The sequence below is a fragment of the Bos mutus genome, chromosome 7, assembly GCF_027580195.1.
Source record: "Bos mutus isolate GX-2022 chromosome 7, NWIPB_WYAK_1.1, whole genome shotgun sequence".
NCBI classification, from domain to species: domain Eukaryota; kingdom Metazoa; phylum Chordata; class Mammalia; order Artiodactyla; family Bovidae; genus Bos; species Bos mutus.
In genome coordinates, this window is record NC_091623.1 from 70712867 (window position 1) to 70739432 (window position 26566).

Genomic DNA, 26566 nt, shown 5'->3' on the forward strand with positions numbered 1-26566 from the left:
GGGCTACTTAATGCCTGTATATTTCAGGCTTGATTTTCGTCTGTTGTTGAGAATAATAAGGTTCATTATTTACTTTAAAATGTATGTAACGTCTTCTTCTTTAGTTCAGTTGCAGTTTAAAAAAAGTCACTTATAAGAAGCGAAGCTGCTATAGTATCACTTCTTAATCTGTGAATTAAACTCAAAATTCTAAGGACCTGGGCTATCAGGTCCTATGCTGGTCACTGGGGTAGCACAGGGCTTCTCTGCTGAACTGAGTTGACTCAGCTTCATCAAGGCCTTTACCGAATCAAGGCCAGATTAAATGAGAAAATTTCAATTAGTCCTTAGCCAGAGTTGAATGGCTAGGAACAAATATGCAGACATATGACTTAAAAACCACAGAAATGAAAGGTGGAGGAAAAGAAAGAATAAAATTAGATTGTGTGTAAGAGATAGTTTTTAACTTTATAGATATCTGATTACATGAATAATAATGAGAAAACTCCTTTAAAAAATAAAATTAGCTTAGAGAGTACTATAATTCTAACATCTTAATTAGAAACTTGTTCCAAGCTTAACGCCTGCAGTACTGACTGCTCACAATCCCAGCAGTGTGATACGTAGTGGTCTGCAAGTTTGCTGACATAAGCAAGAGAAAGCTGCGGACCTGGTAGTGGACACTGAAAACATTAAAAACTGAATCTCAGTTCAGTATCATTTAGTCTATTGTTCTCCACTCAGTTACGCCTACTGTGCAAGTCTCATGGAATGACTGACAAAAACCAAAAACCTTTGTGGGGGTCCAAACAAGACTTGGATAAAAGCTCCCCCCACCAAAGAATACTAATTGCTAGTACTAGCTCTTGGTCATGAAACAGATATTTTTAGTAATCTAACAGTAAAATGTCAAATTTGTCAGTGGTCTATAGTTGTGAAAATTAAGTCCACAAATACACTGTAGTCTGGAAGTAAGAAAATGTAGTTCATAAGATGTTTAAGGGCAACTAGTACAGTAAGTACTGTTCATCAAATAAAAGAGAGAACTTCAGAGAAGACACCATGGTGACACCAGACACGCTGGCCTGTCACCTTATGACCACCTGATTCTGGGGTAAAAGACCTTGTCAAGCCCTGGCACCTAGCAACAGGTGATAAGGCAGCAGAGCAGATGTTAACCGAACTTTATTCAAAAGAAAATACCTTTCTTGGTGCACATTAGGGAAGGGGACCACGTTACCAGAGAATCCTATCTTGAGAAAAGTAAAGAAGCTCATGGAAGAGAAAGATAAAGGGCTGGAATACAGGCCCAGTGGAAATCAGAAGGCAACCTAATTTATAAGAAAATGTCTTCTGAAGCACTGGGGGTGGTTAAAAAGGGTCACAGACAGACTGACTGCCAGTTACTCATTCATGTCCGACTCTTTGCAACTCCATGGACTGTAGCTTGCCAGGCTCCCCGTCCATGGGATTTTCCAGGCAAGAATACTGGAGCAGGTTGACATTTCCCTCTCCAGGGAATCTTCCCAAACCCAGGGATCAAACTTGAGTCTCTTTCATTACAGGCAGATTCTTTACTGTCCAAGCACTGGTGGTTAAAAAGGGTCAAAGGCATGCTGAGAGACCCTATTATTCTGTGAACTCTGTAACATTAAGCCTATATACAGGCTACATAAAAAATTAAAAACAAAAACATGTTTAGGTCATGATGCAACCTCTTTGGGGATTATGTTGTAGGAATGTTAAAAGTCTCTTCTACACCACATGTATATAAGTATAAAAAAGTGAAAGTGAGAAGTGAAGTCGCTCAGTCGTGTCCAACTCTTTGTGACCCTATGGACTGTAGCCGACCAGGATTAGGTCATGATGCAACCTCTCTGGGGATTATCTTGTAGGAATGTTGAAAGTCTCTTCTATACCACATGTATATAAGTATAACTGCTGAATTTTAAGAAGGGTATGTTCCAGTTAGGTTGAGTTGAAATGCACTATCTGTATGACCGTTCACTTTCTACCACGATGGACCCTACCAGAGGTTGCTGCCTAAACACATTCTCACCCCTGAATGAATGAAATATAAAATCCATTTTGATTTGGGAAGCAAACACTGTCAAATAAACTCTTATAGCCAGGAAAATAATTAAACTCATTTCCCAAACCTCTCCATGTATGTTTGAAGAATGTGTTATAGGAAATTAAGTAGTCTCCAAAATAGAGCCTGGCTAACTGTGAAAAGTGATTTGGCATTTAAAACTTCCTATGGCTCAGATTATCTTGGAAAGGAATCATTAAGATCCTAAAATCACATATCCCTGTCCTATGGACATACTGTGAACTCTGTAACTTTGAGCATCTGGTTGGGGAGTGTATGGACAAAGGAGATGAAGATAAAGCCTGAGGTTTGCTCAGGGCAAGAGGGTGTAGGGAATCTAAAAGATGAGCTCCAAGTAAAGCTGTCTTCTCCCCAGGGGAGGGGAGAATAAAGAACTGTGAAGAGTAGTCTTGGAAGCAAAGGAGAGGAGAAGAAACATCCTCTGAGAATTTAACCCCACAAACTGGCCCCTTCATAGGTTGGTAACTTAAATTAGTGCCTTCTAGTGGCAAAAAAGACCCACAGAAAACTTCAACTATGAAGTCTTAGTTGACAATACTATAGGATATACAAAGATTACTAAAGGAAACAGATAATACAGAAACATTAAAAAAATTTCATTGATTCAGTCATTCTAGTTGGTATTTGTAAATTTAAATATGAAAATATTTTGTAATTATGTGGCAAAGGTATTAGCCACTGTCTCCTCAAGAAAACTACTAACCATTGTGGTTTTGGGTTTGAACAATGCATCTCCAAAGAAAAGAATCAGAAACAATGATACACTGGAACCTATTAGAGATGAATATAAAAATCTGGAGTCAGTATCTATAAGATGGTTTATGTTTCATGTTCATACATAGAAGCTGATGAACAGTTAGGTTTACTGTTCAAAGGACGCTGAACTTTTGAAAAACAGGGAAATGTGGACTGACTTTGGATTTGCCATGTTGAAATTCTGATAAAAGTTCTAATGGATTTCTGTAAATTATTTATAAAATATAATTAGAAAAAAACTAAACATGGTCCACTGAATTCAGATGATACGTGGTGGTGACCATTTTTTCCTGAGGAAATGAGTTAATGTGTCTAAGAGATAAAATATAAAAGAGGTTTGAAAATGGAAGCAAAAATACAAGGACTATTAAAAAAATGTAAAACCCAGGCAGATTAGGAAAAAAGTGAAAACAGAATTCATGAAAACAAAAAACCCATAATATTAAGTTCAAAAATCAATGTATGGCTTCAACTTCCAATGAGATGGAGCAGATACACTTTTTCCCATTGATCCTGCTAAGTACAACTAAAACCACTGGACCCTGTACATAGAGCAGACAAGAAGATTATGACAGGTTGAAAGAAGAAAAGAGACTTTTTAGGACCCAAGAAATGACACAGTGCTGAGCTTTATCTTTCTTGGGTTTTCATTTTGCCTCACCTATCTTGACTTGGAGAAGAAAAAATTAGCAACCAGGAAATACCAATATATGCAGACAAATAAGGTCCCAGTAAAATCCCGATTCCTCTAGCAAAACCATACAAAAGACAACCTAGCAAGACAGAAAACTCTCCAACTCTAAATTGTTCTACTGTAGCCAACACACCACAGAAGGAAACTGTGGCCAGCTGCCACTCATGCCAGTCACGTCCTCATGGGAAGCCTAGACCTCCATCCTCGTAAGGCTGGCAATGAAGTACTCCATGCTGGGGTGGTGTCAGAGAAGGCCAAGAAAGCAGCCAGGACTTTCATCCTCACAGCCAGAAATGTGCCCCTACCCACAGGGTTTGTGGAGACCATGCGGGGAGCTGGAACTCCCATCCTCTCAGCAGTGATGAGGAGCACCCAGCCCAACCCAGTTGTCAGTGATGCTAGGTGAGAAATCTGGCCTTTCATCCTCACTTGGTAGAAAGAAGGTGGAGTCCTCTGCCTTGACTGACCAGTATCAGAGAAAGCAAGCTAAAACAACCAATATTTAAATAAGGTTCAGAGTCTCATACCATCACACAAAGATGTCTAGAATTCAACCAGAATCATTCATTATATCAAAAACCTGGAAGATCTTAAACAGGATGAAAAAGTCAATCAATACATGCCAACACTCAGATGACAGAGATATGTTAAAATTATCTGACAATGATTTTTTAAGGCAGCCATGATAAAAATGTTTCCATGAGTAATTATGAGCATCTTTGAAGGAAAAGGAAGAAATAGAAAAATTCAACAAAGAAATAAAAAGTCTCAGTTCCCTGGTGGTCTAATGGTTAGGATTTGGTGCTTTCACTGCTGTGGCCCCAATTCGATTCCTGGTCAGAGAATTGAGATCCTGCAAGCTGTGCAACATGGCTAAAAAAAGGGGGGAAAAATACATACACACACAGACATATACATATAAAGTATCAGCAAAAAGTAAAAGCTACAAAGAAAAATCAAATGGCAAATGGGGATTTTGGAACCTAAAAATACAATAACATAAAGGGCTCAGTATAGAGTTCAATGACCCAATGGAAGGAAAAGAGAAAAGAATCAGTGAAGGGGAAGATAGAAACAAAACAAAGTATCCAATCTGACCAAAGGAAAGAAACAGTAAAAATAAATAAAGGTCTTAGGGCCTTGTGCAACTATAATAAAAAATAGAACATTCCCATTATTGGAGTCCTGGAAAGAGAGGAGTAAGAGAAAGGGGTTGAAAAAGTACCCAAAGAAATAATGGCTAAAAACTTCCATGTGTGGCAAAAGAGATAAACCGATAGATTCAACAAGTTGGTAGGATTCCAAACAGGAAAAACTTAAACACAAACCAAGACACATAATAGTTAAGCTTCTGAAAACCAAAGACAAAGACAAAATCTTGAAAAAATGCCATTTGATTTTTATTTTTCAAGCATCAAAGTTTTCTATATTTCTTCCTCTCTTTAATATTTATATAGAGTACCCAGGGCTCCCCTGGTAGCTCAGCTGGTAAAGAATTCACCTGCCATGCAGGAGACCTTGGTTTGCTTCCTGGGTCGGGAAGATCCCCTGGAGTAAGGCACGGCAACCCACTCCAGTATTTCTGCCTGGAGAATCCCCATGGACAGAGAAGCCTGGTAGGCTACAGTCCCTGGGGTCACAAAGAGTCAGACACAACTCAGTGACTAAGCGCAGCACAGCACGTAAGAGTATCCATTCTGTGCCCTGAGATGTTTAAGTGATTAGACAGTATTTGAACAATAATTGTTTCAATAAACAAAATAAATAAAACATCTTGCCTTCACCATGCTAGAGTAGGCACAAAGACAATGAAAACAGCCAGTTTATAGCAACATCTTACATATACAGGAAAAACAATTAGTATGACAGTGGATATTTAAATCAGAAACCACGGGGGCAAAATGAAGTTTTGAAATATTTTCCAAGTGCTGAAGAAAACAAGAATTGTCAACCCAGAATCCTACATTCAAGGTGATAAGATTTAAAACACTATAAGGTCTTTGTAAATTTCAGGAGGCAGCTAAAGATAATAGGGAATTACTGAAAGGATACATACATACTAAGGGGGTAAAACGGAAAGAGAAAAAGGAGGAAGAAATTTGCCACCCATCCAAAAGCAAGCAAGGAAAGAAAAATTCAGCAAAAAGGGAACTAATAAAAAAACATGGATAAAAATTAAATATACTATTTGAATATAAGCAAACAACAAAAAAAAAGGATGCTTGTACTCAGCCCAACTATATCAGTAATCATGAAAACATAGGTGGGGAATTTTTTTTTTTTCCCCAATATTCTGGGAGGTGGGTCATAGAGGATCCTGCTGTGATGTATGTCAGAGAGTGTTTTGCCTATGTTCTCCTATAGGAGTTTTATAGTTTCTGGTCTTACGTTGAGATCTTTAATCCATTTTGAGTTTATTTTTGTATATGGTGTTAGAAAGTGTTCTAGTTTCATTCTTTTACAAGTGGTTGACCAGATTTCCCAGCACCACTTGTTAAAGAGATTGTCTTTAATCCATTGTATATTCTTGCCTCCTTTGTCAAAGATAAGGTGTCCATATGTGCGTGGATTTATCTCTGGGCTTTCTACTTTGTTCCATTGATCTGTATTTCTGTCTTTGTGCCAGTACCATACTGTCTGGATAACTGTGGCTTTGTAGTAGAGCCTGAAGTCAGGTAGGTTGATTCCTCCAGTTCCATTCTTCTTTCTCAAGATCGCTTTGGCTATTCGAGGTTTTTTGTATTTCCATACAAATTGTGAAATTATTTGTTCTAGCTCTGTGAAGAATACTGTTGGTAGCTTGATAGGGATTGCATTGAATCTATAAATTGCTTTGGGTAGTATACTCATTTTCACTATATTGATTCTTCCAATCCATGAACATGGTATATTTCTCCATCTATTAGTGTCCTCTCTGATTTCTTTCACCAGTGTTTTATAGTTTTCTATATATAGGTCTTTAGTTTCTTTAGGTAGATATATTCCTAAGTATTTTATTCTTTTCGTTGCAATGGTGAATGGAATTGTTTCCTTAATTTCTCTTTCTGTTTTCTCATTATTAGTGTATAGGAATGCAAGGGATTTCTGTGTGTTGATTTTATATCCTGCAACTTTACTATAATCATTGATTAGTTCTAGTAATTTTCTGGTGGAGTCTTTAGGGTTTTCTGTGTAGAGGATCATGTCATCTGCAACCAGTGAGAGTTTTACTTCTTCTTTTCCAATTTGGATTCCTTTTATTTCTTTTTCTGCTCTGATTGCTGTGGCCAAAACTTCCAAAACTATGTTGAATAGTAATGGTGAAAGTGGGCACCCTTGTCTTGTTCCTGACTTTAGAGGAAATGCTTTCAATTTTTCACCATTGAGGATAATGTTTGCTGTGGGTTTGTCATATACAGCTGTTATTATGTTGAGGTATGTTCCTTCTATTCCTGCTTTCTGGAGAGTTTTTATCATAAATGGGTGTTGAATTTTGTCAAAGGCTTTCTCTGCATCTATTGAGATAATCATATGGTTTTTATTTTTCAATTTGTTAATGTGGTGTATTACATTGATTGATTTGCGGATATTGAAGAATCCTTGCATCCCTGTGATAAAGCCCACTTGGTCATGGTGTATGATCTTTTTAATGTGTTGTTGGATTCTGATTGCTAGAATTTTGTTTAGGATTTTTGCATCTATGTTCATCAGTGATATTGGCCTGTAGTTTTCTTTTTTTGTGGGATCTTTGTCAGGTTTTGGTATTAGGGTGATGGTGGCCTCATAGAATGAGTTTGGAAGTTTACCTTCCTCTGCAATTTTCTGGAAGAGTTTGAGCAGGATAGGTGTTAGCTCTTCTCTAAATTTTTGGTAGAATTCAGCTGTGAAGCCGTCTGGACCTGGGCTTTTGTTTGCTGGAAGATTTTTGATTACAGTTTCAATTTCCGTGCTTGTGATGGGTCTGTTAAGGTTTTCTATTTCTTCCTGGTCGAGTTTTGGAAAGTTGTACTTTTCTAAGAATTTGTCCATTTCTTCCTCGTTGTCCATTTTATTGGCATATAATTGTTGACAGTAGTCTCTTATGATCCTTTGTATTTCTGTGTTGTCTGTTGTGATCTCTCCATTTTTCGTTTCTAATTTTATTGATTTGATTTTTCTCCCTTTGTTTCTTGATGAGTCTGGCTAATGATTTGTCAATTTTATTTATCCTTTCAAAGAACCAGCTTTTGGCTTTGTTGATTTTTGCTATGGTCTCTTTTGTTTCTTTTGCATTTATTTCTGCTCTAATTTTTAAGATTTCTTTCCTTCTACTAACCCTGGGGTTCTTCATTTCTTCCTTTTCTAGTTGCTTTAGGTGTAGAGTTAGGTTATTTATTTGACTTTTTTCTTGTTTCTTGAGGTGTGCCTGTATTGCTATGAACTTTCCCCTTAGGACTGCTTTAATTTTAACATACCTTTTTTCTTACAGATCAAGCAGTCAAGTTAAGATACAGGAGATTCGCTTTAAAAATGTCATCTGATTATATATAGTTCACTGCACTCAAGGGATTAGAAATTTGCAAGTGCACATGGTCAATTTTAACAGATACCTCAGGCACTACTGGAAAAGTAAAAAATACAGTACTCTTTAATTCAGACGTCTGACCAAATTGAACATTATACTGCATAGTATAATTTAAAGAATGAGTGAGGGGCAGCCTCGTCAGCTAAACAGGGTCTTTTAATGATACCATTCTGCATCTACCCAGCCTGACCCAGCTGTGGCACTATTTTCTTCAAATGAACTTTATTCTAAGAGATTAAAATATTAGCTTCGGTTATCCTTTATCATGAGCTGCTATGAGCTATTTCTGGTCAGCTCCCAAAACTTTAATAACTTATCACTCTATGTGATAAAGATGAAAACATAAACAACTGCTGTTCCTGAATAAGTGACATAAGACATGGATCCCTTTCTCAGAAAGATAAATTTCACATTATTGCAATAAACAGCACAAGTGTGCTGTTCATGCAAAGTTCTGGTGAAATTCCTTGTCTGAAAATCATGAGAGCTTCCAATTTAAAGTTGCTAATAAAGAATGATAAGAGACTTGCCCATTAAATCAGCCTTAAATAAATAAGTGAAGATACAACTAAACCTCAGCCTTGCTAACCACTGTTTTCTCTTTCTGGAAGAAAAATCAAGGGTCTTCATCTTTGATGGAGTACTGAAATGTTGCCAGATTATGTCTAGGCATTAGAGGGTTTCTTCATTCATTGTGCTCTGCGCTTGGAGAACCTTGTCTGGGTAAAAGTGAAATTGTTAAGTGTTTCTCGTTTGATTATTTTCTCCCCCACTTCTGTATTTTCTCCTCTTCCTTCTCCCTGGACCTCCAGAAGGAAAGAGGACATCAGACTTGAACTGACCACTGTGTCTCTTTGTCTTCTGTTGGAGCTTTTCTCGCTATACTCTGTGGAACGGTTTCCCAACTAGGAAGGGCAGCTCCCCATCAATTGGATAAAACAGTTTTAATCAACTGGATAAAACAACTAATGCTAAAAACGCTCGTGTGTTCTCTGGTCCTTTCACACAGTACCCTAAAGTCATTTTTTGAGTGTAATACCTTTGGGAAGCTCTTGAGATTTATGATATATGTTGTGTTGTGAATTATCTCTTTCCTGAAGAGTTAGTGCTTTCATTCATCTTGGCCTTTTTCTTCAATGCTTGGAGATCCCTGGTGATCAGACTTCACTGCAGAAAGCAGCTTAAGGGGACTTCCTCAAGTCAGCAGGAGCGCTTCCTTCTGAGGGGAGCCTGTGGGTGGAGCGTGCAGTTTGATGGGCTTTTCCTTGAGGTAAGAGGAGGGGGTTGTCAACTTGGGGGCCCTGATGTCCACCTTAGAAGCTTTAGCTTTCCTCAGACATTCTGTTTAGTATTTTGTTGCGTTGTTATATTTTCAAGAAAATAGTCTTTACAAAGTTTGGACCTGGTCATAAACATGAGGATGTATTCTGGACAGAATAAGGAGTCTGGGCATCCGTCTGTGTTCAGTCTCACCGCTCACCTCAGCCTCTGCCTCACCTGCCAACTCCAAGTCCAGAAGACTATCTCCATCACAGCTGTGAGTAGGCTGCCTCCCACATCCACACAGGCTCTCACGGCTGAGCTTTGCTTTTCACTTTGTAGCACCCATCGCATGCTACCAGAACATTCCATCTTCTAGAAAACTGTCAAATGTAATTCTTTTTTCCCATTGATGATCCCCTCTTTTCCCTGCCCATCTACCACCTAACTGCTGTGGTTTATTTCTTTTGAAGCTTTTATACCTTTGTTTCAGTGGGGTCTTAGGAAAGGTGGAAAATCCTCTCAAACTGAGAGATAAAATATTACATAAACCATGTTTGATGGTCAAATAAATTTGGGAAACCCAAATTAATTTATTCTTAAGATTTCTGTTTCTATCCAGATGACTTGACACAGAAAATAGATACATTGCTCACAGTTTTTAAAGGATTCTAAATATTGAAGTCAAAGATACAAAAAAAATCTATCGATCAAAGAAGATGGGGACAGACAGCTAGTTAAATTGTGATGGTTTATAAGCTATTTTCCTTTACTTTTATTATCATATCCTTAACACAAACTATACGTTAAGGTTGAAAATTTCTCCTGACTTAGAAAACCTACAATACATTAAAAAAAGAGTCTAACCTGGGAGTTAAGAAATTAAAATTCCAATCCTATCTCTTTAACTAATATACTCCAGGAAGTGAGCAAGTTGCTTAACCCCACTGGAATTCTGGTTCTCCACCTCTAAAATAAAAGAGTAGTGTGGGCCAATTCAGGAAATGTGTGGAATGGCATCCCACTCCAGTCCTCTTGCCTGGAAAATCCCATGGACAGAGGGGCCTGGTAAGCTGCAGTCCATGGGGTCGCTAAGAGTTGGATATGACTGAGCGACTTCACTTTCACTTTTCACTTTCATGCTTTGGAGAAGGAAATGACAACCCACTCCAGTGTTCTTGCCTGGAGAATCCCAGGGACAGGGGAGCCTGGTGGGCTGCCATCTATGGGGTCGCACAGAGTTGGACATGACTGAAGTGACTTAGTAGTAGTAGTAGTGTTGAACCCATCCACGGTCTAGAGCATATTAGTTGCTTTGGGGACAAAAGGAAGGGTTTTCTCTAGCCCTTCCAAGAGTTAATCTGTCTGTTTTATGGGTGGTAAACTGAGACCAGAGGGATGCTCATGAACTTAACTCAAGGGCAGGAGACAAGCTGGATTGGATGAGATCTGAGATCTCTGTGAGCTTAAGATGCTATGGCTTGGGGTATTGATACTTTCTCAAGCGTATGGGCCTGAACAGCGCCATCCTATGTACCTCAAGCTGAGACGGATTCTCTGCAGAGTGGTGCCTGCCAAGAAGTGGTAGTGGCACTTACACTCAGGGGTTCAGCCTGGTACAGAGGGTGAAGTGAAGTTGCTCAGTTGTGTCCAACTCTTTGCAACCCCGTGAACTATAGCCTACCACGCTCCTCTGTCCATGGGATTTTCCAGGCAAGAGTACTGGAGTGGGTTGCCATTTCCTTCTCCAACAGAGGGTGAGTGGGATTCAAACTGGAGTTACACAGGTGAGTAGAAGGAATAGTGGGAACTGTCTTACTTCTGAAGAGACTTAAACACCAAAAGATATTAAGAAGTGACCCCTAAGCCAGGGTTTTCATTTCCCTGGGAATTGACCAAGCATCTGCACTCACCTTTCATCCACACTCATCTCTGTAACTTCCATTTGGCTCCCACAGCACACAGATAAAATCAGAGAAAAGGGGGAGAAAAGAAAGCATCCTTGAACTCCTTCAGGACTTAACTGACAACAAACTGAATATTAAACGCACAAGAGCAAACAAGCCCTCTCAGTCATTCAACCACATCTTTCAAGCTCTGTTTCTGAGAATAGAAAATTCTAAGCTCAATTTGAGTGTCACTGTAAACTCCTCTCTATGCCAGATGATTTTATCTGCATATTTATATCCAAAGTACAAACATCTTAAAATGTTTACACTGAGCAGTAATGGGAGTCATGTGTCAAATACAATGGGAGGAAAGAGCAAAGCTTTCTTCAGAACTGAAGCTTGAAGATATACAATATCTGTGGAAAATCTGGCTTACAAATTAAAATGCATTGTTTACCAAGCCCATATAATTATAGACAACATGCATTTTTACCTTTGCATACAACATCTAAAGTCTCGTTTTGGGGTTTTTGGGTTTGGTTTTGCAGTTGCAGCCCGAGGCTCTGGAAGTCTCATGGCTCTATATACAGAGTCTCAGGGTGCATGCCACACACTTCCCTGTCATTTGCAGTCTCTACTTCCCTTAATCTCCCACTGCCGGGAGAGGCAGTGAAGGATCCATCTACCACATTCCCAAGCAGAAGAACAAAAGCAGTGAAGACAGCCGTCCTCTGGGTTCTGGGAGTTTCCACGCACCAACTTTCCCCTGTGAACACTGTAAAGACCAAGAAAACTGCAGGAGGCCAGGGACAGCTCCTTGACAATTTTTCTACTGGGGGAGAGGCCTGTGAACTGATCACTAAGTACAAGCCCGTGTCAACAGCCTCTCTTGAGCTTCTAGCTACTAGTCATTCAAGCACGACCAACCAGAAAAGCTCTGTAGAGGACACCAGGTGTAAGCTTCCTGCAGCCCATAGCTGCCTGCCCAAACAGAATCCACCGAGGGTTAACGCTGAAGGGGGTTACAAAGACAGCTGTGGACAAACACCAACTTCTTTGAAGAAACATGTCCTGGTTAGATCATCATGGTAAATTCAGAACTCTGAGGTGATGCCCAGCTCTTCGTTTTTGAGAGCCAAGATTCCCCTACACCAACCCCTCACACCTGGTCAGTCAGCCTCATGCATCAGCCCCTCAAGTGGACTCACGTCCTGATGAACACAGGCGCCCCAGCCCCCCGCCCTCCTCTCAGCGCCTACTCCACATGGCACTCCTTGGATTAATAATGGCTACACTGACTATTCACCTGAGGCCACTAGCACTTTTTAAAACTCAGAGAAGTTGACATTGCCTCACTCTTTCCTTTTGTTTTTTTCTGTCACTTGGCAGAGAGACTGCTTTGTCTTATCTGACTTAGGTAGATCTGTTTGCTCCTCATAGCTGCAGGAAAGAGTCCTATGGATTGTTTTAAAAACACACATTCTACTTTTTGAAGAAGTTAGTACTTCGTCAGAGGCAATTTTACATACTTATTCTCAATTTGATTCCAGACGTGTACCAGCCAGGCCCACTGAAAATGCAGTTTCTCTCATTTTCTCTCAACATCTCAACATCTAAAGGCTAGGGACAATATGCCACCAGAGAAGCCCTAATAATGAAGTCACTCAGTTGTGTCCGACTCTTTGCAACCCCAGGGACTGTAGCCTACCAGGCTCCTCTGTCCATGGGATTTCCCAGGCAAGAGTACTGGAGTGGGTTGCCATTTCCTTCTCCAGGGAATCTTCCTGACCCAGGGATTGAACCCGGCTCTCCTGCATTGCAGGCAGATGCTTTACCATCTTAGGCTATGAGGAAGAGACAAATCTTGAAGAGGAAAATTAAAAACAAAAAAGCAATTTGTAGGGTTGAACAGAAAAATAGACATCTTGTAAAGTGGTTTTTACTTTTATACTAAATTTTCACTTTCACATAACCATTTTAAAATGGAACCTAATCAAAGATAAAAGAACCAACCAACAACATATTTATAATTTTAAACTTTCCTTTCATTCAGAATGTTTGACTTCTTGATATGGTCTGCATCTCACCCATAAGTTCTGAGAAAAAACATTGAGATATATGATTCTTTTAAGTGACATTATATTAATTGAGGCTCGAAACACATCTTACCTGTAAATATGTTTCCAAACCTTGTCGTCGTTGTTCTAAGACTTTTGGGACCCAGTTCCGAACATGTTTAGAAGGAATTTCTGGAGTTTTAATGCATTTCTTAAGCTATAAAGACAGAAATGAAAACAGAAAATGTCTTTTGATTATAAAGACATTATTTGCGGGAAAAGCCAATAAAAGAAAGTGAACCACAGTGATCTCCAATAAAAAGAAAGAGTAAAATATATATACACTGAAATTTCATCGACAATTCTTTCTTTAGCTGTCCTAAAGATTCATGTTTCAGAACATGAGTTCTCTGTTTTAGTAGTTGTTGTTATTGTTATACATCATCTGGTATAAGAGATTGGAATTTTTTTTTTCTGAAAAATTAAGAGTTCAATAAGTGAATTATAAAGAAAGTATAGAAGTTTATAATTTCCAAAATCAATGAATACAATAACATTATGGTTGGAAGAAGTACATTCCTGATGAAAGGTCTTTCTACATATTTTTCACAGAAAAAGGCAAAACAAAATGCAACTGCTGATAATCATCATTCCTGGAATGCCATATGAACTAGACCACATCATATGGAGGGTTTCTTTAAAGTTTTATAATAAAAAGAACTTAAAAAAAAAAAAAAGACTGATCCTTCCAATATTCCTAAGCATTAGGTCTAAATTTTGCTCACAAAAACTGAGTGATGGTTCTCAGCTAAAGGGTTCTCTGGCCTTTCTGGGCAGCAGTTTTAAGGGACTATATAAATAAAGGAAAATTCTTTTGGAAGTTGAGTTAGAGCTGCCTGTTGCAGGTTCCTACTACCACATCCTGCTGCTGCTGCTGCTGCTGCTAAGTCGCTTCAGTCGTGTCCGACTCTGTGCGACCCCATAGACGGCAGCCCACCAGGCTCCCCCGTCCCTAGGATTCTCCAGGCAAGAACACTGGAGTGGGTTGCCATTTCCTTCTCCAATGCATGAAAGTAAAAAGTGAAAGTGAAGTTGCTCAATCGTGTCCGACTCTTAGCGACCCCATGGACTGCGGCCTACCAGGCTCCTCCGTCCATGGGATTTTCCAGGCAAGAGTGCTGGAGTGGGGTGCCATTGCCTTCTCCACCACATCCTAAACCTGTGAATATTACCTTATAGGGCCAGTTACTACTGTGTATATCCGATTACATGATATTACCATGGAGAGATTATCCTAGATTATACAGGTGGGCTCAATGTAATCGTAAGGCTCCTGATAAGAGGAAGGCAGGAGGACGAGAATCAGAGAATGGAAGATGATACATGACTGGCTTAGGTGACAAAGTAAAGGTCATGAGCCCAGGTGACCTCTGGAAGCTAAAAAGGGAAAGGAATCAATTATCTCCTACAATCCATTCATATCTTAATTTTAACTCAATGAAACTCAATTTGGATCTCTAACCTTGAGAGGCATAAGATAATAAACTTGTGTTGTTTTAAGTTACTAAGTTTATGCTAACTTCTTATAGCAGCAATGCATAAAAAAGTAACACACTGCCTCTAAAGTGGAAATATTTTAATGCTCTAATTTTAAAACTTGGAAACCCTACTAAACTGCCCCTTTACATGAGAAGAAATGGCATAATGACCTCTAAGAAAATATTAATACATACAGCAGCTAAACCCCAGGATCTGAAACTGTAATAAAAATTTTTTCTCATTCATAAGCATATATTCACCACTAACCAGTCTAGGCTGAAAGAAGGAATCTTGTGCAATTAAAAGATCAGTGCTTCTAGTTCAAAGTGTTAGGCTGAGCCTGTGTTTGCTTCCTCCATTCACACCTGAAGTGCTGCTAACAGGGTAAAAGTGCTAGCTGCAAACCCAAATCTATCCTTCTTCTCTTGCTCATCAAACTCCTAAGTTATTGGAAATAATACTGTATTCAGCTAAATTCAGCTTTAATTTCCCACATCCCCCTGCAAAGAGTGGGGGCCAAAGGTAATCAGAAGTCATAAAGGAAAGTTTTCCATAAATACTAAGTGCAGCACACTCAGCTGACTTGCAGCATCTGTCTTATTTCCCCTTTAGCTCTTCCTCCCTAGAAGGTGACTGTGATGGCTGGAGCTGCCATGACCATCTGCCACCATGAAGTGAGAGTTCTGAAGATGGAAGACAGGTGTCCAGATGACTGAGCAGAAAAAATAGAGTCAGTACCTGAGCACCTCCTGGAGCTGCCACAACAACCTGACTTGTTTTTTAAGACAAAAACAAAAAGTCCCCCCACTCTCCTATTTTAAAGTTACTGGCATGTGGACTTTCTGTTTCATAGACCTGAATTTAATCCTGGTAGACACTAAAAAAAGAATGCCAATGGAAATAGGACTCACAACAACACAGAGAACAGGGCAAGGAGGAAGGAGCAATCACCAAGCAAGAGATTAACAGCTTTGTAAAAGATAGAAAGCAGGAGCATGATGCTAAAGAAAAGGCTGGAGCAGAGGAAGCCCCAGCCCAGACCTCCTCGGGAAGTAGACTGCAAAGGGTCTGGATGTCAGTCTTCTCAGAAGCCTGAGAGGCTGTGTGCTCAGGACTGGCGTTAAGAGGAGGAGGGAACAAGAAGCGGGACAGACTATGTCTTACCTGTGCCAAAGACCACAGAGATAAACAGCAGTCCAGTGTTATCCCTAAGCATGCACACCCCTATTCTATAAAAAAGGGTCAGTGTCATAGAGAACATACTTGTGGACACAGTGGGAGAAGGAGAGGGTAGGATGAATTGAGAGAGTAGCACTGAAACATATATATGTACGTAAAATAGCCGGGAGAAGGCAATGGCACCCCACTCCAGTACTGTTGCCTGGAAAATCCCATGGACGGAGGAGCCTGGTGGGCTGCAGTCCACGGGGTCGCTAAGAATCGGACACGACTGAGCGACTTCAACGTTGACTTTCCACTTTCATGTACTGGAGAAGGAAATGGCAACCCACTCCAGTGTTCTTGCCTGGAGAATCCCATGGACGGAGAAGCCTGGTAGGCTGCAGTCCATGGGGTCGCACAGAGTCGGACACGAATGAAGCGACTTAGCAGGAGCAGCAAAATAGATAGCTGGTAGGAATTTGCTGTATAACAGAAGAAGCTCAACCTGGTGCTCTGCTATGACCTAGAGGGGTGGGGTGGGGTGGGGGTGGGTGGGAGGTTCAAGAGGGAGGGAACATATGTATACTTATGGCTGATTCACACTCTTGTACAGCAGAAACCAACATAACATTGTAAAGCAATTATCCTCCAATGAGAAATAAATTAAAAAAAAAAAAAAAAAAAAAAGGGTCAGCATTCCTAAGGAAATTTCATGAAATGTTTGGGTTGAAGAAGGGTGTTTGCCATTCTGGTCATTCTGGTTTTCATGAAGTTTCCAGCCTAGAATCTGCCTCTCTCCCCTCATTCCCTATAATGAAGCCCTTCAGTTGACAAACACCCTACAGAGGGACCAGACTTATGCATTCAAAGTGGAGGAAGCAGTGACAAATACCTAGAATAATTCATCTAACTGGATGGACAATCAAGGATTGCTTTCATAGGAGAGCAAGCACTACAAAGGAGAAAGGATAAGAAAAAACAAATGGAGCAACTAATCCCAAAAGGAACATAAATCAAATAATAGAAGAGATCTTTAAAAATTCTATTTAGTATCTGCAGAGAGATTTGAGAAGATAATGCTCCTATTAAACAGGAACAGTTGCAATGAAAAGGAAATAATCAGAGAAAAAAGATTTCAGAACTTAAAGAACATGACAGAAATTAATAAATTAAAAGAGGCAGAATATAAAATCATGGAAGTCTCTCAAAGCGCAGAATAAACAAAATGAGAGAAAAGGTAGGTGAAAAGATAAAACACATATAGGATTAATCCAGGGGATTTAATAGGAAAGTAATGAAGAGTAAAAGACAGTTTCAAAGAAAAAAGTTTTTCTATGACCTAATATATGTCTCCAGATTAAGAACCCACTGCCAGCATAATGTATAAAAAGAATCTACATTTACTGACATTCATCTGTTGAGATTTAAGAATATCAAGGAAAAAGAGAAGACAGAGAGAAAAACATTAGTTGGCAAATAAAGGAAGCAGAGCCACAATGGCAACCGACTTGTCATCAGCAATAATGAACGCTAGAACAATGCTTCAAAGATCTAATTCGATATAGATTTCTATAACTAGCATATCATCAATAAAGTGTGAGAGAAGATTTACCTGCCCTTCCTTCTTTACACAGAAGTAAACATGCAATTCCAGAAAACTGAGAAATTAAATCAAGGAAGAGGAAAAATGGTATCAGGACTCCTAACTCTGTGCCATCAGCATGGCAAGGGGAAGTCCAAGGGCAGCTGTGCACAGCAGGCCTGAGAACTATCTGTCTAGGTTAGAGCAGAAGGTCAGAGCCCTTGGACAAGGCAACTGCCCGGAAGAAGGCTGACTCCATGCAAGAGACAGCATGGGTAAGACGGACAAATTCAAGATCTGTTAAAGTACATTATTCTTTGGTCTATCAGAAAAAAATAAAAAATAAAAGTACCAGGGAAAACAAAGAGGCCTGAAGAAGGTCATGGAACAGAAGACACCAAGCTCCTCCTCTGTGTTAGAGACACTCTTGCCTTTGTGAGGCTTCCCGGAAAGACAAAAAACAAGAAATGAGTTAATAAAGCAGGGTGAAGGCAGACAATAACAGATGGTGTGTGCACTGGGGAAGGGCCTGTGTTAGGTGAGAATGTCTGAGGAGCCATTTGAAGCATGCTGGGAGGGAGCCACCAGGTAAGGGAACTGGAGAAGGAACGTTCCAGCAGAAGCAGAGCAATGGAAAGGGAGGACCAAGGACCAAGCCTGTTGTTCAAAAAGCTGAGGCCGAGAGGCAGCAGAATCAGACAGTGTAGGGCCTTGGAGGTGACGGTGGGAACTGGACTGTCATTTCACGTGGGAAACACAGTGTTTTAAACAAGGGAATGACTTGATATAATTTTTACTTTAAAGAGATTATGCTAGATTCTATGAGCAAGATGGACTGTAGGGGGTGGGATCACAGCAGGCAGATCAGTTAGCAGTTCCTATGGAAGTCCAGGCAAGGACGGTGATGGGGACGATGGTCCTGGCAGTGGAGTGGGGAGAAGCTGAAGGCTGGGAGAGGACGTGGAAAGTGGAGGTGGTTAGAATGACTCCCTGACCCTGACTCTTTTGGGTTTCTGACCTCATCTGGCAGCATCCTGTTTGCTAAAAGGTGGTAGAATGCCAGGTTTAGAGTAGGTGGCAGAGAACACTACTTGCCTCCCCAAAGCGACTGTTCTGTAGAACCCTGAAGTTCTACAGAACAGAACTCCTGATTTTCAGCTGAGTACATGACTGCCCAGAATGAAGACTACATCTCCCAATCTCCCTAGAAGCTACATGTAGCTGAATAACTGAATTCTGGACAAAGGCAGGTAATGTTTGTGCAACTTTCAGGAAGTATTCTTTTTTTTTTTTAAAGAAAAAAGGCTTTTAAAAATTAATTTATTTATTTATGTATTTTTGGCTGTGCTGGTCTTGCTGCTGCCTGGACTTTTCTCTATTGCGGTGAGCAGGGGCTTCTCTCTAGTTGTGATGCACAGGTTTCTCACTGAAGCAGCTTCTCTTGTATGGAGCACAAGCTATAGATTGCACAGGCTTCGGTAGTTGCAGTTCCCAGGCTCTGGAGCACAGGCTCAGTTGTTGTGGCACACAGGCTTAGGTGGTCTGTGGCAGGTGGGATCTTCCTGGATCAGGGATCGAACTTGTGTCTCTTGCATTGGCAGGTGGATTCTTTACTACTGAGCCACCAGGGAAGCCCAAGAAGTGTTCTTACGGGGAAGGACTGTTCCTTCTTTCCTTTCCTTCTTCCTGCTGGCACCCATGTAAGGGCTAGACCCAGAGCAGTCACCTCCTACCATGAGACAGAAGCGATGTGTTGAGAAGAGGAAAGTCATAAAAGCCGGGGTCCCTGAGGCTCATGTAACTGTTACATTAGCCCTAGTCATTACATAAGGGAAAAATAAAGGAGTATGTGTTACAGTAAACATTATTTTGGTTCTAGAGTCACTTGCAGCAAAATCACACATCACATGAGTAAGGATATGGCTGGTACTGTAGGCCGCCTATCCAATATTCACTTCCTCCTCCTTCTTGTAAAACAAAACAAAACACAAACGCTTAGTGACTATAAATCCTAATTTTCCCGGTTCCTTGGTAATTAGGATTGCCATGTGATGAAGCTGTTAATGAAATGTAGTGTAGGGGGTGTGCTGCTGGCTCAGTGGTGAAGAATCCACGTGATAACACAGGAGACACAGGTGTGACCCATGTGCTGCAGGGACAACTAAGCCTGTGTGCCACAACCACGGAGCCTGTGCCTCAGAGCCTGGGAGCCACAACTACAGAAAGCCCACACAGCAGTGAAGACCCAGCACAGCCAAAATAAATAATCAAAACTAAAAAAGACAATAAAACAAACAAATAAAAATAGAAATGTAGCGTTAGTCCACTGAGTAGGTCTCTTTTCCTCAAAAAAAGAGAAAAGGCTTTTCTTCCTACCAGAAACACGGAAGTAATGCTGGAGGGATAGCAGCTATGTTGGAACCAGAGGGTGAAAGTCACGTGCTAAGGTGAAGACAGTAAAGCAGAAAGATAAAAGGAGCTTGAAACATGGATATGGTAGAACTGCTACATCAACTTGGACTACCTGCCTTTAGTTTTCTTGCAATATGAGAATTATTAATCTCTTACTTGTTTAAGAAATTTGGTCAAGTTTCTATCATATCCAAGAAAACATATTCCTAACACAAAGGACAGCATATTAAAAGGCAGAGACATTACTCTGCCAACAAAGGTCCGTCTAGTCAAGGCTATGATTTTTCCAGTGGTCATGTATGGATGTGAGAGTTGGACTGTGAAGAAAGCTGAGCACCGAAGAATTGATGCTTTTGAACTGTGGTGTTGGAGAAGACTCTTGAGAGTCCCTTGGACTGCAAGGAGATCCAACCAGTCCATCCCAAAGGAGATCAGTCCTGGGTGTTCATTGGAAGGACTGATGTTGAAGCTGAAACTCCAATACTTTGGCCACCTGATGCGGAGAGTTGACTCATTGGAAAAGACTCTGATGCTGGGAGGGATTGGGGGCAGGAGGAGAAGGGGACGACAGAGGAGGAGATGGCTGGATGGCATCACTGACTCAATGGACGTGAGTCTCAGTGAACTCCAGGAGTTGGTGATGGACAGGGAGGCCTGGCGTGCTGCAGTTCATGAGGTCGCAAAGAGTCGGACACGACTGAGCGACTGAACTGAACACAAAGGAATCAATTGTTCCATTTTTGTGATTTCAAGTCAGTATCCAAGCAGAGATAATGCGTAGGCAGTTGGATATGGGTCTGTAAACTGTGAGGGAGAATATTTGAGTGATACTGGTTCCAAATAGGAAAAGGAGTATGTCAAGGCTGTATATTGTCACCCTGCTTATTTAACTTCTATGCAGAGTACATCATGAGAAACGCTGGACTGGAAGAACCACAAGCTGGAATCAAGATTGCCGGGAGAAATATCAATAACCTCAGATATGCAGATGACACCACCCTTACGGCAGAAAGTAAAGAGGAACTAAAAAGCCTCTTGATGGACGTGAATCTGGGTGAACTCCAGGAGTTGGTGATAGACAGGGAGGCCTGGCATGCTGCAGTTCATGGGTCGCAAAGAGTCAGACACAACTGAGTGACTGAACTGAAGTGAACTGAGAGCTACAGAGCTAGATGCCATGACATTGGGAATTAGATACATAGAAAAGGGCTGTGAGGGGCAGAATCCTGAGAAGCTCCCAAGACCTTGCCTCCTTTTACATGTCTGTAAAATTCCTTCCTTGGATCTGGAGAGGACCAGTAAATGAGGTAAAACGGTCACTCCTCTGACTGGGTTCCACTCCATGAGACCCAGTCCTAGCAGAGGCCTGGCTTGGAAGAAGTGAGCTGTGGGAAATAACAGGGACACATGGCTAGGATTTTAGGATGGCCTCGAGGAGCTGAGAACAGTCCCTGGCTAACAGTCAGCAAGAAAAGAAGGGACTTCAGTCCTACAACCGCAAGGACTGACTTCCACTCATATGAGGATAGGACAGTAAAGATGACCCTTAGCTGCAGATGAGACCACAGCCTTGGCTGCCTCTGATTTCAGCCCCATGAGACCACAAGCAGAGAATCTGCTTGTGCCCAGACTCCTGATCCATGGGAACTCTGAGGTAACAAATTATCTGTTAAAGATGCTAAGTTTGTGGCCACTATATGCTGCAGTAGAAAACTAATGCAAAGGCCTTGGTCTGAGACACCCAACTCTGAGGGGCAGAGAAAAGAGGCTAGACAAGCAGTGAGGAGGCAGTGAAATGGTAAGCTGAGTTAAGAAAGTGTTTCTAGAAGAGACATGATAAGACTGTGCAGACACTACAAAGTCAGAAACAACAGTAAGCAGGAAGGCAGAGACTCCTCTTCCCAGGAATCATACTGAGAGAGGACAGCAAGGCAGTGAACATAGCAGGGAAGCATGGAGTCAAAGTGGGTTCTATTATGTTCAATGGGAAATATTATAACATATTCATTTATTGATGAGACTGATTCAGTCCTGGGTGGGATGAAAGGAATAACTGATGAATATCTGTAAGGGAATAAACATATACCTCATCACTACACTATCTGAGGCATTTCTCAAACAAGAACAAAGCCAAAAAATGCTAATTATCCTGTGGTAATAAGCTTCTTAAGTTTTACTTTAAACATGAAGAAATTTCCTTTAACACAACTGAACCACAACATTTCTTATGTTTCAGAATAGAAAATCAACTCCATTATCTGTCTCTCTCTCTCCTTCTTAAAAAAAAAAATCTTGAGGATATAGTACTGAAAAGATTTTCCCTTTTTATTTATGTCAGAAGTACTGAGGAAGCCGATCATCGTAGTTGCTGGGCTCAGTGACAGCATTTGTAGGTGAGTAATGAATGGCTCGAGATGAGGAGAGACAAACCCAAGACAATATGTTTCCAGGAGGGCTCAGCTGCTTACAAGAAAAACACTCTTCTGCAGCTCCATCCGATGATTAACTGTCCAGGCCAGGCTATGTCCAGACCAACCGCCTTTCTGATCCCCACAGATAGCAACCAGATTCCACGATGCCACAAACACAATCCCCCTCTGCCTGGCAGGACCACTCCCTTCCCTTTTCATACTGTTAAAGGACTTTACACAGAACTTACCCCACAAAGACCTGCCATATGTACACTGGTGATAGCAACCATTTTCCACCAAAAGGAACAGAAATACTTTCCCCAAGCATGGGAATAAAATGATGAAAAGGAAAAAAATGTTAGAGAAAGAAGTGGGGAACATTTCTTGGTGGGTAGGGGGTGGGCATTCAGTCTTTTACTCCATGTTGTCATCCTATCGTCTCAGGGTTCCCTTGAAGGACAGTTCACAAGGTGCTACACCCCCAGTTTAACCCCATATGGCAGTTTTTTTGGTCCTTCTGAATCATGGACTTTGTTAAATTAAATATGAGAAGGCAATAGTCTACACAAGCCAAAAGTAGGCAGGCACAAGAACTTGTTCATTTAGGAAGGAACCAGCACCAGATTTCCTGGAAACCCTTTTTTTTTTTTTTTCCCTAAAAGAACTTGAGGTCATTTGTCACTTTTATTTTATTTATTTATTTATTTTTATTTTTTTAAATTTAATTTAATTTAATTTTTAAACTTTATACTATTGTATTGGTTTTGCCAAATATCAAAATGAATCCGCCACAGGTATACATGTGTTCCCCATCCTGAACTCTCCTCCCTCCTCCCTCCCCATACCATCCCTCCGGGTCATCCCAGTGCACCAGCCCCAAGCATCCAGTATCATGCATTTGTGAATTAAAGGCTGGTTGACAATGGACAGGAAACAGCTGGGAAGGCCACGCGAACTGTGTCTAGCAGTTTGCCAGGCGGGGATGTTTACTCTCCACACCGAGGATTTGGGCCAAGGAAGGCAGAGCTGCTTTCGAGGACCCAACACTGACAGTGCAAACACCTTGGCTGCAGAGGGGCAGAGCCTGGGCTAGGGGGAGCGTGGAGAAGGCTCTTGTCTTACCCTGTCACAGCCTGGGTCTGAGCCGTAAGGAGAGAACCCTACAACTTTTGTTTTAAGATATTATGCTAAGAGGGTACCTTCCCAGGTGGCACAGTGGTAAAGAATCCACCTGCCATGCTGGAGATGTGGATTCGATCCCTGGGTCAGGAAGATCCCCTGGAGGAGGGCATGGCGACCCACTCCAGTATTCTTGCCTGGGAAATCCCATGGACAGAGGAGCCTGGAGAGCTACAGTCCACGGGGTCACTAAGAGTCGGACACGACTGAGCAACTGAGCATGCACATGCATGCTAAGAGTGACCAGAGAAGAACAGGGTGGGGGTCTGTTTTGGGTTCAGTGTGGTGGTTGTGCTTTCCCACCCAGGACTAGCAGACCTATAGAACAGAGGCAAGTGTAACCTGGGGTTAAGCGAAAGTGAAAGGAACTTGCTCAGTCGTGTCCGACTCTTCGTGACTCCATGGACTGTAGCCTGCCAGGCTCCTCCGTTCATGGGATTTTCTGGGCAAGAGCACTGGAGTGGGTTGCCATTGCCTTCTCCAGCAGATCTTCCCGACCCAGGGACTGAACCTGGGTCTCTCACATTGTAGGTAGACGCTTTACCATCTGAGCCACCAGGGAAGTGGTTAGACTTACCGTAAACTAAACTCCCACAATAAAAACTGTTCTTGTTGACCAAATATTTCTCCAGTAATTCATAAAAATGCATAATGTTCTCCAAATATCTCATTTGCCAAATACTTAATTAATGCCTAATATGTGCCCAACACTAACAGTGAGGAATATATAAAAGACATGGTTCCTATTTTTATTTATTCATTCATTTTGTTCCTTCTAGTTTTCTTTGAGATTTTAGTGACATATAGCACTATGTAAGTTTAGGGTGTACAGTACAATGATTTTACTTACCTACATCATGAAATGGTTGCCACAATAAGTTCAGTGACTATCTATCATCTAATATAGATATAAAATTAAAGAAATAAAAAAATATTTTTCCTTGTGATGGAACTCTTAGGATTTAATCTCTTAACAATGTTCATATATAATGTAAGCAGTATTGATTATATTTATCATAATGTACATTATATCCCTAGTACTTATTTATTTTATAACTGGAAGTTTGTTTCTTTTGACTACCTTAATCCAATTCTATTTCCCCCAACACACTCCCTGACCTTGCACCCACCCCCACCTCTGGTAACCACAAATTTGACTTCTTTTCTATGAGTTTGTTTTTGAAGTATAATTCAGCTACAAACACTATCTTAGTTCCTAGTACTGACTGGATATTTCTATGCAATATAAAATGATCACCTGGATAGTCTAGTTAAGGACACAGTTCTTAGTTTTAAAAATGTATCTTTTAGTTAGATAAAACTTAGGGATAACTAAATTTTAATTGGGACGTCCCTGGTGGCTCAGATAGTAAAGAATCTGTTTGCACTGCAGGAGACCTGGGTTCAATCCCTGGGTCAGAGAGATCTCCTGGAGAAAGGAATGGCTACTCATTCCAGTATTCCTTCCTGGAAAATTCCATGGACAGAGGATCCTGGTAGGTTGTAGTCCATGGGGTCAGAAAGAATCAGACATGACTGAGTGACTAACACAACAAAAAAGTCTAAATTATCTCATAGCCGTTTTTAATTTAAGTAGAAATCTCTATTCTAAAAGGGAAAGGAGTTCCAAGGACAGAGAGATTCAGGAATAAAAGAAACTCACCTTGAAGAAGAACCTGAAATGTTTCAGTTTTATTTAAACAGATGAGAACACAGAGAGAAAGCAGTATGGCAAAGTCAGAGAGGCAGTGATCTTCATATACTGCGTTGATGGGGAAGACTGGCTTGGCTGCCACTACCATTTTCTTAGGAGAAGCAGTGAGCAATACAGCTGGCCAGTAAAGGGGTATATGGTAGATAGAATCCTGGTCTTCCCAAAGATGTCCATGTCCTAATCCCTAGAACCTCTAAATATATTACCTTACAGGTGTGATTAAAACAAGTACTTACAGATGGGAAGACTGGGCTTCCCTGATGGCTCAGCAGGTAAGGAATCTACCTGCCAATGCAGGAGATGCAGGTTCAACCCCTGGGTCAGGAAGATTCCCCGGAGAAAGGGAATGGCTACCCACTCCAGTATTCTTGCCTGGACAATCCCATGGACAGAGGAGCCTGGAGGGCTACAATCCACGGGGTCGCAAAGAGTCAGACACAACTGGGCAACTAAGCACATCCAGGTAGCCCAGATGTAATCTCAAGGGGGAGGCAGAAGTGTCTAGGTCAGGAGAGGAGATGTGATAACAGGAAATGTGACAATGGAAACAGAAGATGTGCTTTCTGACTTTGAAGACAGAAGAAGGCCATGAAAAGGCTTTTCTAGAGGCTGGAAAAGGCAAGGAAATGGATTCTGTTCTAGAGCCCCCCAGAACAAACAAACCCCTACTGACACATTCAAAGTGAAATAACAAATGTCTTAAGCCACTAAGTTTGTGATGATTTGGTACAACAGTAACAGAAAACTAACGCACAGTTTAAGATTTCTGGTTTTGAAAGTCAATGTGCGTTTCATCGAGTTGGTAGATAATACAGGCACATTTCAATGTTTTTGAGCTAAAAAATGAAGATGAAAACAGTGCTTTAGGAAGATTATCTGTACCAGAGGATGAATAAAAGGAAAAGGATCTGAAACAGTTAAGAAAGACATGAAGTAACAAGACACTGAATTGAGACGATAAGAGCAGAAAATGAAAAGTTAAATGGCACATATTATATTAGTTTGGAAGAATGAATCAATAGGCTTGTTGACACTCTGGAAATGAAAGAGAAGAGAAAGGTAGGAAAGACTTTCAAGGTTTCAAACCTTGTGGCTTCAGTCTGTGTGATGGGGGTAATATAGGGAGGGTTATGTCTAAGAGATGCCTTTAAAAACGGAACCACACAATAGGAATTCTCAAGCTTCATTGAGCATGAAGGTCATCTGGGATGCTGGTTTAATGCAGATTTCTGGGCTCCATCACAGAGATTCAATTCAGCATGCCTGGTGGTGCCCAG

General features: G+C 40.9%; 1 protein-coding gene across 1 annotated transcript in view; it reads right to left on the minus strand.

The window, feature by feature from the left end:
• The window catches only part of SNX24 (sorting nexin 24), a 178379-nt gene that overhangs the window by 47290 nt on the left and 104523 nt on the right, over positions 1-26566 (minus strand). Inside the window, exon 3 of the mRNA XM_070374084.1 lies at positions 13404-13508. Within this exon, the coding sequence (XP_070230185.1) occupies positions 13404-13508 (105 nt within the window). The remainder of the gene's footprint in view (positions 1-13403; positions 13509-26566) is intronic.